This window comes from Rhinatrema bivittatum, chromosome 19, assembly GCF_901001135.1.
Source record: "Rhinatrema bivittatum chromosome 19, aRhiBiv1.1, whole genome shotgun sequence".
Classification (NCBI taxonomy): Eukaryota; Metazoa; Chordata; class Amphibia; order Gymnophiona; family Rhinatrematidae; genus Rhinatrema; species Rhinatrema bivittatum.
Window position 1 is genome coordinate 22,681,112 of NC_042633.1, and position 18,355 is coordinate 22,699,466.

Genomic DNA, 18,355 nt, shown 5'->3' on the forward strand with positions numbered 1-18,355 from the left:
AGGGCTTTCACCACTAACTTACCTTCATCAGCACCGACTCGGATAGCTTCTCTCGGTTCACGATCTTGATGGCTACTTTCTGGCCTGTGATGCAGTGCACACCCAGCTTCACCAGCCCTGTGGGGGAGAGGCAAAGAGAAAAAGAGGAGGAGGCCGTCGGTGAGTCTCAGAGAGAAACTGTGTAAGAATGCACACCATAACCATGTAACTCCACAAAGCATGCACAGATGATGAGAGTAATTACTGTATAATGAGTCCCACCATAACCGTGTAACACTGCAGAGCATGCACAGATGGTGACAGTAGTGCCATATAGCAAGTCCCACTATAATTGTGTAACACCAGAGAGCATACGCAGACGATGAGAGAAATACTGTATAACTAAAGAGCACGCACAAATGGTGACAGCACTAGCCTATAATGAGTTGTGCTATTACCGTGTAACACTACAGAATACGCACAAATGGTGACAGTACAAGCATATAATGAGTAATGCTATTACCGTGTAACACTACAGAGCACGCACAAATGGTGACAGTACTACCATATAATGAGTTGTGCTATAACTATGTAACGCCACAGTGCACACACAGATGGTGACAGTAATGCCATATAACTGTGTAATACCAGAGGGCACCTGCAGATGGTGACTAATACTATAACTGTGTAACATTACAGAGATGGTAACAGTACTACCATATAATGAGCCGTGCTATTACTGTGTAACACACAGATGGTGACAGTACTACCATATGACAACTTGTGCTATAACAATGTAATGCCACAGTGCACGCACAGATGGTGACAGTAATGCCATATAACAAGTCCCACTATAACTGTGTAATACCAGAGAGCACATGCAGATGGTGACAGTGAGGTCCATATTCAAATGCCAATTACATGGATAACATAATAGTTATCCATCTAAATGGCTTACCCGGGTATATTTGTTAGGATAAGGCTGCGCAGCAGGTGAAATCCTATCTTCTTGTTTCCTGCAATGACACCTCCCCACCAGCAGAGGCCCTCAATAATCCTCACCTGTAGACTTGTCAAGCTCCTTCTTGCTGCCCTTGCCACGTCTCTGCCCTGCCATTCCAGCCATGTTTTCTCATGGGGTTGCTTCTGGCTCTGTGGCATATGGGCTTTTTGCCTTGCTCTAGCCTTGTCTTGTTGCCTGTGGGCCTTCTTTTGCCTTGTGGTCTTTGGACCTTCTGCTTTGCTTTGCCTTGAGGCCCTCTGGCCTGCCCTGCCTTGATTTCTGTCTTGAGGCCTCTGGCCTAACTATCTTTTCCCTGTGGGTACCCAGATCAGGCCAGACTCCTGGGTTTTGCCTTCCCTCCAGCAGATGGAGACAGAGAAAGTTTTGCCTTCCCTCCAGCAGATGGAGACAGAGAAGGTTTTACTGACACCTGCAGTCCGTCAGTATTTCTCTGTCTCCAGCAGATGGAAGGTGGTGCAAATCCTGCAGTCTGAGGAGAATTTAAAAAAAGGATTTAAAAAAGATTTTAGAAGTAGTTTTTGGGTTAGGATTACTACTTAGCCCTCCATGAAGATCGGTAGGTCCTGTGGGGCCATCCTTTCAGGTAGAGGAGACAACGGGTACAACAGGACACCGGTACCTCTGGACACCAGGACATCAGGGCATCTGGACATCCAGGACATCTGAACATCGGGAACTTCTGGAGATGAGGACATCAGGGAAGTCCAGAACATGAAGCATGGACCATCAGGCACTTCTGGACCGGGACATCAGGACTAGGAACATCCACAGAATGGAGCGTCTGAAGACAGGAAAATCTTGAAAACAGGACAGATGAGGACGCAGGAACCGACGAGAGACCAGGACATGGAAGAAGATGAAGACGAAGGATCAGGAACCACAGAGGAAGACAAGGGAAATCCCATGAAGAAACAGAGCGCCTTGAAGAAGCGAGGAAGGTTCACGGTGGTCTCCTGGATCGAAGAGCTGGAACGGAGAATCCAGGAGCTGACTAGCTCCTTGCAAAGGCGAAGACAGACTGAAGGAAGGCCCTCTTTATAGGGCTGAAGTGGAGACGCCTTGGAAACATCATGAGGTGCAGCCAGGAAGGAATGCCCACCGCTAGCCCTTTAAATGAAGCAGAGAGGCGCAGCCGCGCGCCTAGGAGGGCAGGATCTCGGAGAGCGGCATCCATGCCATGAAGGAAGAACAGGCCCCAGACCTCAGTGGCTCCCTGCCATGAAGATGGCGGCTTCCAGACCGCATGGAAGAGGAGCTCCGGGGTGACCTCCGGTGTGGCCTCCGGGCCGCAGAAGAGGATCCAGTCAACGGCTCTTCCTGCCACGAGTAAGGCAACTTCAGCAGCAGCCTCCTGGCCGCGAAGAGGGATAGCGGCAGCGGCTCCCAGGCCGCATGAAAGGATGTCGGTGGCGGCCTGTGCCGCGAAGAGTAGGAGGGAGTGGCACCCAGGCCTCAAGAAAGGCGGCGGTATCAGCAGCGGCCTCCAGGCCGCAAAGAGGGCGGCGTCGGCGGCCTCTAGGCCACAGAGGAGGAACACCAGCCAGCAGCAGTAGCAGTGATGGCGGCGGCTTCCAGGCTGCGAAGATGGATGGGGGCAGCGCTCAGGCCGCAGAAGAGGTGACAGCGGCGGCTCCCTAGCGCTCCTGCAACATTATGTATTTATTGTTTTATTTATTTTAAACTTTTCTATTATTTGTTTATTTTAATTATGTATGTATTTACTGTAAATCGCTTAGGCCTTTTTGTGTTAGGCGATTAATACATTTTAAATAAATACAAATACAAATGTGTTCTAAATGAACTGGGTATTAAAGAGCTCCAGGCTGATTCAGACCATGAGGGAGTGGATCCGGTCATGCAGAGCTTGAGGGGGCCAGCAAAGGTATTCCCTTTCCGCAAGTCAGTGAAGAAATTAGTGCTTTTGGAGTAGGAGACTCCAGATACAGGTTTGAAGGTTGGCAGAGCCATGCAGAAGCTGTATCCATTGCCAGAAGACACTTTGGATCTCTTGTGGATGCCGAAGGTGGATGCTTCAGTTTCCGCAGTGACGAAGAAGACTACAATTCCGGTGGTGAGATCGGCAGCACTCAAGGATATGCAGGATAGGAAGTTGGAGGTATACCTCAAGAAGATTTTTGAGGTGTCAATGTTGGGCATTAACGCTGCTGTATGTAGCAGTTTTATGTTCTGAGCCGGATTGCACTGGGTATATTTGCAATCTGATAAGTCGTTATCCCCGGAGGACGCGAAGCAGGCCGAGAGACTGGAAGCCGTGTTGGCCTATGGTGCGGATGCTTTGTATGATCTCATACACACATCCTCTTGATCTATGATGTCTGCAGTCTCTGCTAAAAGGCTTCTGTGGTTAAGAAACTGATCTGCGGATGTTTGGTCCAAGTCTCAGCTGGAATCGTTTCCTTTTAAGGGGATGCTGCTTTTTGGTGAGGACTTGGAGGAGCTTGTGAAGCTTCTCGGAGAGACCAAAGGGCACAAGCTGCCAGAAGATAAGCCGAAGATCAGCAGAGGTTTCTCTTCAGCAAGGGCTCATTTCCGGTCGAACCGACGTCCCCAGCAATCTCGACCTTCAGGAGGAGATCAGAGACAAGGGGCCAGAAGGCAGCAGTCTTGGAATCAGTCCTTTCGAGGTCATAGTCCAATTATAAATGATTCCGGTCAGGGACCCTCTGGTTCCAAGTCCTCCCAATGAAGCGAGACTAGCCTGCTCCTCCATTCCGAGAATCGGAGGTCGGTTAACATTTTTTCTCGAGGAGTGGGCCAAGATCACGTTGGATCAATGGGTCCTAAGTGTGATAGAACATGGTTACGCTTTAGAATTTGCACGTCCGTTAAAGGATTTGTTCATAAGGTCCCTTTGCACTTAAGAGCAGAAAAGACGTGTGGTTCAAGAAACTGTCAGTAGTCTAAGTTTGTTGGGGGCCATCGTCCCATGCCAGTCGAGGAGCCGGGAACAGGAAGGTATTTCATTTATTTTGTGGACCCAAAGAAGGATGGCACTTTTCGTCTGATTCTGGATTTAAAGAAGGTGAATGTAGTGCTCAAGGTACCTTGTTTTCAGATGGAAATGTTGAGGTTGTGATCGCTGCAGTGCGCAAAGGAGAGTTTTTGGCTTCTCTAGATTTGACCAAGGCGTATCTCCACATTCCCATTCAACCGTACCATCAAAGGTGTCTCAGGTTCATGATCCTCGGAGATTGTTTTCAGTTTTGCGCCCTGCCTTTTGGGTTGGCAACAGCACTGAGGACCTTTACAAAGGTGATGGTTGTAGCGGCTGCAGCTCTTCAGCAGGAGGGCGGCCTGGTTCACCCATATTGGACGACTGGTTGATTTGCGCAAAGTCAGAGGACCTTTGTCATTGGGTGGTGGCAGTAGTGCTCAGTGCTTACGGTCCATGGGCTGGGTTATGAATTTGCACAAGAGCCAGCTGATGCCGTCTCAAGTTCTGGAATTTCTGGGAGCACGCTTCGACACTAGGCTCGGGAGAGTTTTTCTTACCAAGGAGCGGATTGTCAAGATCCAGGGACAGATTCGCAGATTGCTAAGCAGGGCGGTTCCCAGGGTCTGGGATTATTTGCAGATTCGTGGGTCTATGGTTCCACTTTGGAATTGGTCCCTTGGGTGTTCGCTCATATGTGTCCACTTCAGTCGGCCTTGCTCTCCAGGTGGAATCCAGTATCGGAGCAATGTCATCTACCTCTGCCTCTTATGGAAAGCGCCAGGTTGAGTTTGGATTGGTGGCTGTGTTGGGACAATTTGAGCTGTGGGTTGGCCTTGGAGGGCTCGAGTTGGACAATAGTCACAATCGATGCCAGTCTCTCCGGTATGTAAGGCTCAAATGGCGCAGGGGCACTGATCTCCGGAGGAGACGTCATGGTCCATCAACTATCTAGAGATGAGAATGTTGCGACTAGCATTGCAGGCCTTCCTGTCTCTTGTTCGGGGCAGACCAGTGAGAGTTTTGTTGGACAATGCAACGATGGCGCAGGAGGCCCAGGAGTTAGTCCACTGGGCAGAGCACCATCTAGAGATCCTGGCAGCTTCCCACATAGCGGGATTGGACAATGTGCAGGAGTATTTCCTCAGTCAGCAGCAGTTGGATCCCAGGGAGTAAAAGTTGTCAGAGGAAGCCATACTCCTGATTCATCTCAGGTATGGATCTCATGGCAATGCAGAAGAATGCCAAGGCTCCGTGATTCTTCAGCCGAAGGAGGGAGCATGGGGCAGAAAGAGTCGATGCCTTAGTCCTCCCGTGGCCACAGGGGATTCTCCTGTATGTGTTCCCACTGTGGCCGCTGGTGGGCAAGGTCTTGCAAAGAATAAAGAGTCATCCAGAGCAGGTAGTTCTGGTGGTGCCGGAATGGCCTCATCGGCTGTGGTTCACAGATTTAATTCATCTTGCAGTGGACGGTCTGCTATGTCTGGCTCATCTCCCCAACCTGCTGCGCCAGTGTCCTGTATTTTTAGATCCTCTTCTCGCGGCTTGGCTTTTGAGAGGAGGCACCTGAAAGAAAAGGGTTATCCGGAGGATGTTGTTACCACTCTGTTACAAGCAAGAAAGAAGTCCATCTCCTTGGCATATGTGCGGGTGTGGAATATGTTTGAGGTTTGGTGCAAGGAGCATAGCATCGATCCGATTCGAGCTTCTGTGGTCCATATTTTGTCTTTTTTTGCAGCAAGGTTTGGTGAAAGGTTTGGCTTTCAACTCTTTAAGGGTCCAGGTGGCCGCCTTGGGGTGCCTTAGAAGCAAGGTGCACAGGGTGCCTCTGGCTGCGCATCCGGATGTGGTGCGTTTTCTGTGAGGTGTAAACATTTGTGTCCCCCGTGGTGCCTAAACTTGGTTCTTAAGGCATTGTGTGGGGCGCCGTTTGAGCCACAGTGCAGGGTAAATTTGAAGGATCTTACTTTAAAGGTCGTTTTTCTGGTGGCAATTTGTTCAGCTAGGCGGATTTCGGAGCTACAAGCCCTTTCATGTAGGGATCCTTTCTTAAGGATTTTGGATTCGGGAGTCTCATTGTATACGGTGCCTTCTTTTCCTCCAAAGGTGGTTTCGTCCTTTCACTTGAATCAGTCCATGGAGTTACCAGCCTTTCCAAATTTGGAAAGGACAGTTGCTTTGGATAAGGAGTTGAGGTGTCTGGATGGAGGTCACTAATAGCTTTAGAGTATCCGATCATCTTTTCATTCTCTTGCGTGGTGCAAAGAAAGGGCAGAAAGCTTCAAAAGCAACCATAGCGCAGTGGTTGAAGGAGGCCATAGTTTTGGCATACATTTGCATGGTATGGTCGGTGCCTTAGGGTCTGAGAGCTCACTCGACTTGTTCACAAACAGCATCCTGGGCTGAATGTCAGTTAGTGTCGCCACAAGAGATTTCTGGGTGGCTACTTGGAAGTCATCGCACACTTTCTCCAGGCATTATCGCCTGGACATTCAGGCTCCAGATACCATGGGCTTTGGGGAAAGTGTACTTCGAGCGGGACTCTCGCAGTCCCATCTGGTTTAGGGAAGCTTTGGTACATTCCAGGAGTCTGGACTGATCTGGGTACATAGGGAAAGGAAAATTGGTTCTTACCTGCTTATTTTCATTCCTGTAGTACCACAGATCAGTCCAGAGTCCCAGCCAGGGTTTGGAGAGTCCGCTTGATCTGTGGTTTTTGTTTATAAGCTGAAGGATTTTCAACTGGCTTTTTCTGGTTCAGGTGATGGTTGTACATTCTGACTTATATGGTTATAAGGGTCGTTCAGATTAAGTGGTTTCTTCTCCTCCTGCTCGTTCAGCGGGAGATGTTTGATAGTTATGTTGAGTTTTTGGAATACTATTCCATCTTGGCTTGGGTACAGGTCAATATTGATGGACTGCAGGTGGCACACCAGGTTAAGTGACATTGTCAATAAAACTTTCTCTGTCTCCATCTGCTGGAAGGGAGGCAAATCTCAGGAGACTGGACTGATCTGTGGTACTACAGGAATGAAAATTAGCAGGTAAGAATCAATTTTCCTGTATCTTGCCTTGAGGCCTTTGAGTCTACTCTGTCTACAGCCTTGCTGCCTTTGGGCTTCATTGGTCTTTGTTTGGTGTTTACCTTGTCTAGCCTCCCTTAAGAACATAAGAAGTTACCATACCGGGTACTCCAAGGATCCATCAAGCCCAGATTCCTGTTTCCAACAGTGGCCAATCCAGGCTACAAGTACCTGGCAAGTACCCAAAACATTAAGTAGATCCCATGCTTCTAATGCCAGTAATAGCAGTGGCTACTCCCTAAGTCAACTTGATTAATAGCAATTAATGGACTTCTCCTCCAAGAACTTATCCAAACCTTTTTTAAACCCAACTACACTAACTGCACTAACCACATCCTCTGGCAACAAATTCCAGAGCTTAATTGTGCATTGAGTGAAAAAGAATTTTCTCTGATTAGTTTTAAATGCGCTACCTGCCAACTTCATGGAATGCCCCCTGGTCCTTCTATTATCCAAAAGAGTAAATAACCAATTCACATTTACCTGTTTTTATAGACCTCTATCATATCCCCTCTTAGCCATCTCTTCTCCAAGCTGAACAATCCTAACCTCTTTAGCCCTTCCTTATAGGGGAGCCATTCTATCCCCTTTATCATTTTGGTTGCCCTTCTCTGTACCTTGTCTGCCATATCCAGCCCTGCCTTGTCTTCAGCCACAATCTCCAGCCTTGCCTTGTCCAGCCTGCCAAGCCCTGCCTTCCTTGTCCAAACCTTGCCTGTGTGGACTCACCACAATGAGGTACTGCCACCACAGAGACCTACTGGACTCTAGAAACCAAGGGCTCAACCCATGGAGGAGGGGGCTGGCTAGGTGGAAGACCAGCCCTTGTCTTGCTCCGAGTCCTGCCTTGCAGTACCCGTGCTGTTCCCCAGGTGGGTTTCCCGGCCTCTGGGAACCATAACAAAATGAGACCACTATCCACCTACGAGAGTGTGTACAGGACCCTTAGCCCTGCTGGTGAGTCCAAATCAGTTTTTTATGCCAGTGAGAGTAATTGTGTTCCTGATTTTTTTTTTCGCTTAGAAAAAAAATTCCTTTTATCTTGTCTGTTTTGTTCAAGTTCCTTACAATATCTTTCAGCACGTTCAATGTCCTGCTTGTAATGCTAACAGCTGGAGGTGTGCTCGGTGTAGTTCTAAGACTCTAAAGACATGCCTTGCATGTGGGCATCGGGTGGTGTTACCTAAGCCACAAACACTAGAACCTGATCTCCACTTAAGCTTTTTGAAATTCACAGAATCCATGAAAGCACTAACTTGCCAGGTTAAAGCACTGTGGAAACCTCAGCCTGTCTGACCAGTTTTCCTGCTCCTAGTTACCAAGCAAATTTACATTTTACAGAAAATGCAGCCATAGTGTTGCGCGCACGGGCCTGCTCACCTCGCTAGCTCCTCTGCAAGTCACGGGTCGGCCTCCCCAGCGGCAGCCGGGAGCTCCTCCAGGCCTCGGCGTCCCGCGGCGGCGGTCGCCGGGTCTTCCACTGCGCACCAGGCCTCACGCCGGAGTTCGGTGTCCCCAGTGGCGTTGGCCCCGCTCCTACACGTGGACCGCCCGGCCTCTTGTAGGGCCAGGGGCGGGTCCTAGCTCTGCGGCATGCCCTGATTGAACGTACGATATAAGGAAGTCCCTGCCTGCACTTCCTTGCCTTGGCAATCGGGTCGGCACTGTAAGTGTACTAGTTTGCCTCCGCGTTCACAGCCTTGTTCCAGTCTTGTTCCAGCATCCTACTGTTCCAGCGTCCTACTGTTCCAGCCTTGTCCAGCGTCCTTCTGTTCCAGCGTCTGTCTGTCCTGTCTCCCCAGGTAGTACCCTCGGACTGTCTCTCTGGTACTGACCTTGGCCTGGTCCTTGACCATTCTGTTCGCTGCCTGGATCCTGACCTCTGTCTGCCTTGTGACCTCGTCTGACCTCTGGAACCTGACCCCTGCTTCGTTGACCACTCCTCGGACTGATTATCGGATTCTGACCCCCGGCTGACATTGACCACATCTCCTGATTCTGGCTTTGTCACCTGCCTTGTCATTGCCTACGCTGTACTGGCCTTCCTTGCTCCTCCAGACCTACAGCCTAGTGTCTGACAGCGCTCCCTTGCAGCTCGTGGGCTCGTCTCTCTACTACCTCTCCGGGAGACCCTGCGAGGCCCACCTAAGTCCAAGCGGTCCGGGTCCCTACGGGCTCCACCCGGGGGGACCATGGGCTTCCAGTGGGGAAGCTCATCCTAGCCTCTGTCTCCTCCTGTGCTCCGCCCCTTGGGGGCAGGTGCTTCCTGGACCTACCAGGGAGCCGTTCTCCACTGCTCCAGGACAAGGGTCCACCTCCAATTGCAACACATAGCCTGTTCCAGGGGTTTAAAATCCTTATCTGAAAAAAATAGACATTTCTGTTGAATTCAGCCCAGAGAACCAGGGGCAAACAGAAGCACTGGAAACCCCAGCTTGCCTGACTAATTGGGTTCTTTTCATACTGATCAAGATAATGTAAACTGCACAGTTAATTCCACCACAGCATGTTCAAAGAAAGTAACATCTTCTTGTGATTCCAGTTTAAAACCCGAGGCGAGTGAAAGCACTGCTTAATCCAGTTCTGTCTCCACTGGCGGAAGCCGTGAGGCAAGCATAGCTAATTCCAGCCTCTAAAACTCAGAAAACCACAGATGGCTGCAGCAACCTGTTAACAAGCTCAACGCTGACAGCTAAGAAAGAAACTTGTAAAACCTTTCTGCCTGCCATTTCAGAATCCAGCTCAGAGACCAACTCTTTTCCTGTTCCAGAGAGTCTATGCCCGCTTGCTGCTCTGGCTACAGGTACCATCGGCACTTCTTGGCAACCAGTAAGTGATGTGAAAATCCTGTTCAAATCTCTGTTCCAAGAGAAGTTTGATCCAGCAGCCATAGGTCTACCTCAGCCTCTGGAGAACTCCAGTCCAGATGATGCACTCCAGGAAGAACCGGCAGCTAGTCTTATCCCAGTGGGAATCTGCTTTGTCTACCCCTCTGCCAATCTCGGGGGACTCCAGTCCAGCTGTGCTGCTCCAGGAGGAGCCCAAGTCAGCTGTACCGCTCCAGGAGCCCCAGTTTACCATGCCAACAGTTCTACTCGCCACACACACGTGCCGATGGTCCAGTCAATGGTGGACCACCCTGTGCTGGTGGTCCAGTTCTCCAAGGACTCTGAGCCAGTGGCTCTACACTCCAGTCACCCTGTACCTATGGTTCTGCTTTTCAGACACTTCGAGCCAGCAGTGTTCCTGCCCAAGCACCTAGCCTGCCCAGAAGGGGGCGCTCTTCCACAACCTGACTGCCCAGCCAAGGGCACTCTTCCAGAGGCTGCTTGCCCAGAAGAGGATGCTCTTTCACAGCCTGATACTAAGTGTCCAGAAGAGGGTAACTCTCTTGATGCCAATTTGGATATCCAGTCTTCCAGCCAAGCTTTGCCTTGTCACTTCAGCTGAGCCATGCCTTGTTTACTTGACTATAGCCTCCATGTAAATTGGGACCCAGGAGGAGGGGGTCCTGATAGGATTTCACCTGCTGCGCAGCCTTATCCTACTTTCTTATTTCCTACAATGACACCTCACCGCCAGCAAAGGCCATCAGTAATCCTCACCTGTAGCCTTGTCAAGCTCCTTCTCTCTGCCCTTGCCATGCCTTTGTCTCAGCTCCCTGTAAACCTGCCCTGCCATTCCAACCTTGTCTTCTCATGGAGTTGCTTCTGGCTCCGTGACCTGACCCTTGTTCTGTCTTGCCTTGTCTTGTGGCCTGCAGGCCTTCTGCCTTGTTTTGCTTTGAGGCCCGTGAGCCTGCCCTGCTTTGCTTTCTGTCTTGAGGCCTCTGGCCTATCTATCTTATATCCTGCCTTGAGGCCTTTGGGTCTACTCTGTCTAAAATCTTGCTGCCTTCTGGCTTCATTGTTCTTTGTTTGGGGTTTACCTTGTCTGCCTTGCCCTGCCTGCCTTGTCTGTCTTGTCCAGCCTGTCAAGTCCTGCCTGCCTTGTCTGCCGTATCCAGCCTTGCCTTGCCCTGCTTGCCAAGCCAGCCCTGCCTTGTCTTCAACCAGTCTCCAGGTTGCCTTGTCCAGCCTGCCAAGCCCTGCCCCGTCTGCCTTCTCCAGCCCGCCAAGCCCTGCCCCATCTGCCTTCTCCAGCCTGCCAAGCCCTTCCTGCTTTGACCAGCTTGCGAAGCCCTATCTGCCTTGCCCAGCCTGCCAAGCCCTGCCTCCCTTTTCTGCCTTGTCCAAGCCTTGCCTGTGTGGATTCACCACCATGAGGTACTGCCGCTGCAGAGACCTACTAGCCCCCAGAAGCCAAGAGCTCAATCCGCAGAGGAGGGGGCTGGCTAGGCAGAAGACCGGCTCTTGTCTTGCTCGGAGTCCTGCCTGGCAGTCCCGCGCCGCTCCCCAGGTGCGTTTCCTGGGCTCTGGGAGCCATAACCATATTGAGCACTTATCCAGCTAAATTCTAGTCAGGTAACTAGAATTTAGCCAGATAAGTCCAGGGTGTTCCAGAGCGGGCAGGAGGTGTTCCAAGGAGAAGCAGAGTTAGCCACTTAAGTTAACCGGCTAACTCTGATATTAGGAATTAGCCAGTAAACTTATGCAGCTAACTCTGGTTGGGCTGTAAGGCTGGGCATATTCAGCGGCACGATATGGTTATCTGGCTAACTAACCAAGCTGCTCAGCAGCCTAATATTGCCATCAGTTATACCATATAATAAGTCTTGTAATGCCACATAGCACGCACTGATGATGACAGTAATACCATATAATGAGTCGTATTATAACCATGTAACACTATAAGTTATGCTAGTACCATGTAATACTATAGAGCATGCACAGATACAGTGGTGGCTCCAGAAATCTTTGTATGGATGGCAGCACAGTGAATTTCCCTCCAACCAATCAAAGTGGTCCTGCTAGCTAGAAGGGTAGCTGAGGGAAGTAGGGCACAAGATCCTTGTCTGCGGGGACCCTCACAGCCCTCCTCTGCAACTATCCCTGCACAGATAGTGACAGTAATACCGTATAACGAGTTCCACTATAAACGTGTAAAAGAACACAGCATGCACAGATCTAGGATAGTAATATTGTACAATGAGTCCCACTATAACCTTGTAATAGTGCTGAGCACACACAGACAGTGACAGCAATATTGAATAAGGAGTCCCACTAAAATCATGTAACACTACAGAGCACACATAGATGGTGACAGTAATATAATATAATGAATCCCACTATAACTGTAACACTGCTGAGCATGCAGATCATGAGAGTAAAGTAAGTTTGTTTACTGTAAACAAGGTTTTCTGTAGATAGTAGGATGAATTAGTCATTACATGTTGGTGACATCATCTGATGGCACCGGACTCATCTCTACAAGCTCATAGAACTTTGAGCTCCACTGAGCATGTGTGGGAGTTCCCACACATGGCGCTGCCTCATGATTCTCTATAGTCCATACTAGAGCTATGTAGTCTACTCTCCGGGGAGGTAGGTGGGTATTCCATGGCCAACTGATCCTGCTATCTACAGAAAGTACCATTTACGGTAAGCAAACTTGCTTTTTCCATTGATAAGCCAGCTGAATTAGCCATTACATGTGGGACGCCCCAAGCTGAGGGTTGCAGCTGAGCGTTTACTTAATAAGCAACCTAGCCCTCACATGAAGAGTGGAATACAGCAAAACTATACTTTGCAAAACTGCTTATCAAAATTTACCGTCAGTCTTTGAGAAGTTATCAAGACAGTGGTGGGGTGTAAAGGTATGAATGGAAGACAAAGCTGCAGATTTGCAGATATCTTCAATAGGTACATCTTAAAGATGCACAATGGAAGCAGCCATGGCTCTCACTGGATGAGCCTTCACAAAGCGCATGATTTACAGTCCTGTCAAAGTTAGATAAGGTACACTTAGCAACCGCTACATCTAGTTGGTTGGGATCGTATGCGATGAACAGTTGGGATGATTTTCGATTAAGTTCATTTCTTGGAAAACACTAAGGCCCTTCTGCAGTCCAAAGTATGTAGGGCTTTTTCACCCTCATGCACATAGATCCTAGGATAGAAGGTAGATAATATGATGGATTGATTGATATGAAAAGCTAAGATGACCTTTGGAAGAAATTTTGGGTGAGTACAGAGAACCACTCTGTTGTGGAAGAACTGAATGTATGATAGTGGACGAAAGCTGACAGTTCACTGACTTTTCTAGATGAAGTCACTGCAACTAGGAACACCACCTTCTATGTCAAGTATTTTAGAGAAACTAACTTTAGTGGTTCAAAAGGAGGGTTCATTAGTTGGTAAAGGACTACATTCAGAACAAACAGAACAAATACCTTTTGTACTGGAGGTTTTATATGCCATAGGCCTTTCATGAAGTGAGATATCAATAAATGAGTAGAGATTGGTTTGCTATCTAAGTATGGTAAGCCACTATAGCACTGATGTGCACCTGCACAGACAAGGTGACAAGGCCTGAGTTAAAAAGGTGGAGCTTGCAGGAAAATGAGTCAAAAGTATTTTGTTGACACCACTTGGAGTACCTGTGCCATTTGAAGGCATAATTCCTTCTAGTAAAATGTCTTCCTTCTAGTGAAGACAAGTATGTCCACAATTTCAGTAGGTAAACGAAGATCCTTGTTCACTGAGTGGCCTCCATGATTGATTTCTCAAAGTTGATCAGAAAACCTAAGCATTGTGCACCACTGGCATCGGTGGAAGTTCGATCCCTAAAAGCTAGAGGATGGAAATAAAGAAAAGAGTGCATTGCCGAAAAAGGGCACATAGATGGCGCCAGCACACCGTACTTAGAATGTTTTTTTTACTTCTTCCACGCAGGCTGTGATAGTTCCAGTGATCAATGCTGCTCTGCTTTGAGTGCAGAGCGGCTAGTGGAATTCGACCCCATGGCTTCTGCCTGAGCGGACGGGGACGTTTTTCATTAGCTCCTGTTCAGCTCCTTTCCCAGCGAGGCAGATGAGGATCTACCGTGACTCCAGAGAGATTCATGCAGTTTCTCGATTTTAAGAGCCTGGGACTTTGCGAGTGCGGAGACATCTATCCGCAGGCAGAGCAGTTCTTCTGGTAATGATCTGGCCCAAGGTATCGATAACACAATTCTTGGCCATCAGTGAAGAACCTAATCGTTCTTACAATTACAGCTCTTAAAACCACTCACTGTGGTTGATTTTTCTTCTGCCCAGATAGAAGGCCACACTTCAGCGTTTTCTGTAAAGTGCTGTTGTGGGGCTGCAGAGGCAGCTTTAGAAGAAGAAACTGAAATAAATCTATATCAAATAAAGGAGATTTTAGGATTTCTAAAAAAAAAAAAAAAAAATGTAAGAGAGACAGAGGCCACGCCTGTGCTACGCTCGGACAAATAGTGACGGAGGAGACTCACAAGGCAGTGCCCATATGGGAACGTCCGCACATACCCCGTACAGCTCAAAGCTCTACTAGCTTGGAGACACAAATCTGTTCCGTGCTGCCAGATGACGCCATCCACATGTAATGGCTAATTCAGCCTGCTTATCAACGGAAAATAGTGTATAACGAGTCCCACTATAGCCACTGCTGAGCACGGACAGACAGCACTACCATGTAACGAGTCCCACTATAATCATGTAACCCTAAGAGCACGCACAGATGGTGACAGTAATACCGTATAATGAGTCATACTGTAACTGTGTAATGCCACAGAGCATGCAGACTGACAGCAATACCATATAACAAGTCCTACTATATTGCCACAGAGCACACATAAGTGGTGAAATTAATACCGTATAACGAGTCTCACTATAACTGTGTAACACTACAGAGCACGGACCGATGGAGACAGTAATACTGTGTAAAGAGTCCATGAAGTTAGAAAGTAGCACATTTAAAACAAATTGGAGAAAATTCTTCACTCGATGCATAATTAAGCTTTGGAATTCGTTACCAGAGGATGTGGTTAAGGCAGCTAGTGTAGCTGGGTTTACAAAAGGTTTGGATAAGATCCTGAAGAAGTCCACAAACTGCTGTTAATCAATAGGGAATAGCCACTGCTTGTTGCCGGCATTAGTAGCATGAGATCTAGTTAATGTTTGGGTACTTGCCAGGTACTTGTAACTTGGAGTGGCCACGGCTGGAAACAGGATATTGGGCTTGATGGACACTTGGTCTGACCCAGTATGGCACATCTTATGTTCTTATATACTATAACCATGTAACACTATACAGCATGCATAGATAGTAACAGTAATACTGTATAACGAATTGTACTCTAACCGTGTAACACTACAGAGTACACAGAGATGACAGTAAAGCAGAGTTGCTTACTTGTAACAGGTGTTCTCCAAGGACAGCAGGATGTAATCCTCACATATGGGTTGTTAGATTCGCTGCTCGTGGTGGCCCGGCGAGCACCTTCACTCACCAATACTGGCTCTGCCTTCCGATGCGGCTTGGAAGGGCCGCTCATACGTTGCCTCCGTGCGGCTCTGTCTCTAGGTCCCTTGCTGTGGGAGAGATTCCTCCAACACTGCAGTGCTCTTTGCGGCATGGACGCCACCATCTTCCCGGATGCCGCCTCTGCCTCGGCATGGCTCTGCAATGCCGCCGACGATCCCCCCCGACGTGGCTCGCTGCCTTCCTAGGCACGTGCGTGCGCCTTAGTTCAGTATTTAAAGGGCCGGCAGCAGGAAAATCTGCGGCGTCCTGCGATGACGTGCTAGCCTGCCTGCCCTATAAAAGGGCTCTTCAGCTCTGCATTGAGGCCTTCACGAGGTCTCTTGTTCCTGTCTTCTCTCTGGTCTTTTGTTCCAGGTGTACATCCAGTATAGAGCGTCCTTAGTCCTGGCTCGAGTGTTTGTTGTCTTCAGTCCGAGTCTTCAGAAGTCCTTCTTTGGTTTCAGAGTCTTTTTCCGAGTTCCAAAGTTCCCTGTTCCAGAGTCCTGTCCCTGGTCTTCGTGAGCTTGTTCTAGCCTGCGGTCCATCCTGGTCCTCAGAGTCTGCTTGGACTTTGTCTTTAATTTCATCTGGACCTCTGTCTTGGACCTTGTCTTCAGTCGTCGTTTGGACTTCTTGTCTTCTGTACCCGTCTGGCTCCTTGTCATCATCTGTCTTGTGCCTGGATATTTTCAGCCACCAGTGGTGCAGGCCTTGTGGTCTCTGCCCTCCAAGGTTGCATTGTGGCACAAGGGCTCATGCATAAGCCGTTCCCAGATGGTTTTGGTCCAAAAGGCCCTTTGGAGTGGCTGGAGGGTTACCCCCAGAGACCAGCCCTGGCTGCTGGTTCTCTGACATGGGTGACATCATCGGATGGAGCCCCAGTCTGGAACTTTGATCTCAAAGATTCTAGAACTTTAAAACATGCCCTACTGAGCATGTGCAGCTGTAGTTATCACCCTGTCCCCTAGGCAGAGTTCCTCAGTCCATGATATAACTAATAAATGGAAAACTCAACTCCAAGGGGAGGCGGGTGGGTTTCGTGAGGACTAACATCTTGCTGTCCTCGGAGAACACCTATTACAGGTAAGCAACTCTGCTTTCTCCGAGGACAAGCAGGATGGTAGTCCTCACACACGGTGATTCCCAAGCTATAGGCTGTCCGAGTAGGACAAAGCGGGAAACTCCACAGTGCTGAAAGCACAGCCTCTCTCCCTTTTGCCTGTGAGGCAGCCAACCCACAAAGGGGTCTAAGCGACAAAAAGAGTTGGGTTCTACAAAGAGAAAACTATAGAACAGACTGAGACACAAAACCCCGATGTGTAGCAGAGGCGCCTAAGGCAGGGGAGTAATGTGAGTGCCAGCAAGAAACCTACTCCTCATCACGGAAAACATTACAAGCAGGGTTTCAGATCAGTAAACCCTGACAACAACAGAAGATCTAGAACCTCCTGAATACAGGAAAAAGTCTAGAGATGTAAACAAGAGAAGGACTCTTGGACAAAGACTGCATAGTTTCCTTCGGTGTTACAAGACAACCGAAAACCCAACTGGCGCCTGACAGCTCCCCAGAAAGGATCTGCGGTCCACTGGCATCAGAAGGACAGAATGAATCTGCAGAAGTGCACCTATCTTTGGCTGATAGGCACAATGGGCAGAGAAACCCAAGCAACGCTTGGGAAGAATAATCAGCAACAAAGGCAGGGTCTGTGACAGACCCTACGAGCCAAAGCACCAGACATAGCTGACCACGCAGGACAGCATCAAGAGATTCAGGGATTGCCTTTCATCCTCTGAAAGGGATTGCTAGCCCAAACCCCTGAGCAAGGAGTTAAGTTAGGCCTGAAGCTCACCCACACTGCACCCTGTCAAGGGCAGGGCTATCCATCCTGTCTACATGATAGTTCAGGTGAGCAGGAAGGCAACCCAGTGAAGTGAGAAAAGCTAAAAGCAGTACTAGCCAGGACTTGGCAAAAATATAGGGAAAAAGTGGTGTATCTTTCCCTGCAGACATACACTAAGATATAAATCATACTGCAAAAAGCCCCCTACACCATATTCCAGAGACACAACTAAAAGCACAGAAGTTGTATAAAGACAAGTAAGTTGATGGCTCCGTGGTGGCACATTGTGTGAAATACACACACATATTTTCGGATTTAAAATGGAGTGTGTTGGAACAAATTTCGGACCTCGATAGAGGAGGTGACATTCAGGTTCATTTGAATAGACGAGAACATTTTTGGATCTTTAACTTAAGATTCAATTCATCCCCGTGGGTTGAATGAAGTCATAAATTGGTTTTCTTTAGGCTGAGGACCTGTTTTGAAAACTGTTTATTGCAGTTGGTGTCGCAGGCATTGAGGACTTGATGGAAGACTGCCCTCTCTTCCGTTCAGTTGGTGCCGTGAACATGTGAACCTGGCTGAAGACTTCAACTATGTTGTTTGGGTTTTGATGAGTGAATATGTCACTTATAATAGCTGTAAATGGACATTTTTGAAGTTGTGGACCTGATTGGAAACTGTGTTTGTTTACCATTGAGTTGATGCCATAAGTAGGTGGGCCTGTTTGAAGATTTTCATTACATAAAGCTGTAAATGAGCAATTTTTAAGCTGTCGACCTGATTGGAAACTGTTTTTTTACCATCAGGTTGGTGTTGTAAGTAGGGGGACCTGTTTGAAGACTTTTACTACATTTGTTTGGAATTTAATGAGAGATGGTGTCCCAGATTGAGAACTACTCCTTGCCTTACATGTTACTTCCGGTTTAGAGCTTGAGGAGCTTCCTCCTTCTACCATGTTTTAAGTTAGATATATTAAGGGATTTTTTAGTGGAATTACTTAGACCGACAGTTTAGATGAAGACATTCAATTTGTCCCGTTTTCAAGC

The 18,355-nt window shown here is 48.4% G+C and overlaps 1 protein-coding gene across 1 annotated transcript in view; it reads right to left on the reverse strand.

The window, feature by feature from the left end:
• The window catches only part of BRSK1 (BR serine/threonine kinase 1), a 53,399-nt gene that overhangs the window by 24,703 nt on the left and 10,341 nt on the right, over window positions 1–18,355 (reverse strand). The window contains exon 2 of the mRNA XM_029585271.1: window positions 23–117. Coding sequence (XP_029441131.1) covers window positions 23–117 — 95 coding nt within the window. The remainder of the gene's footprint in view (window positions 1–22; window positions 118–18,355) is intronic.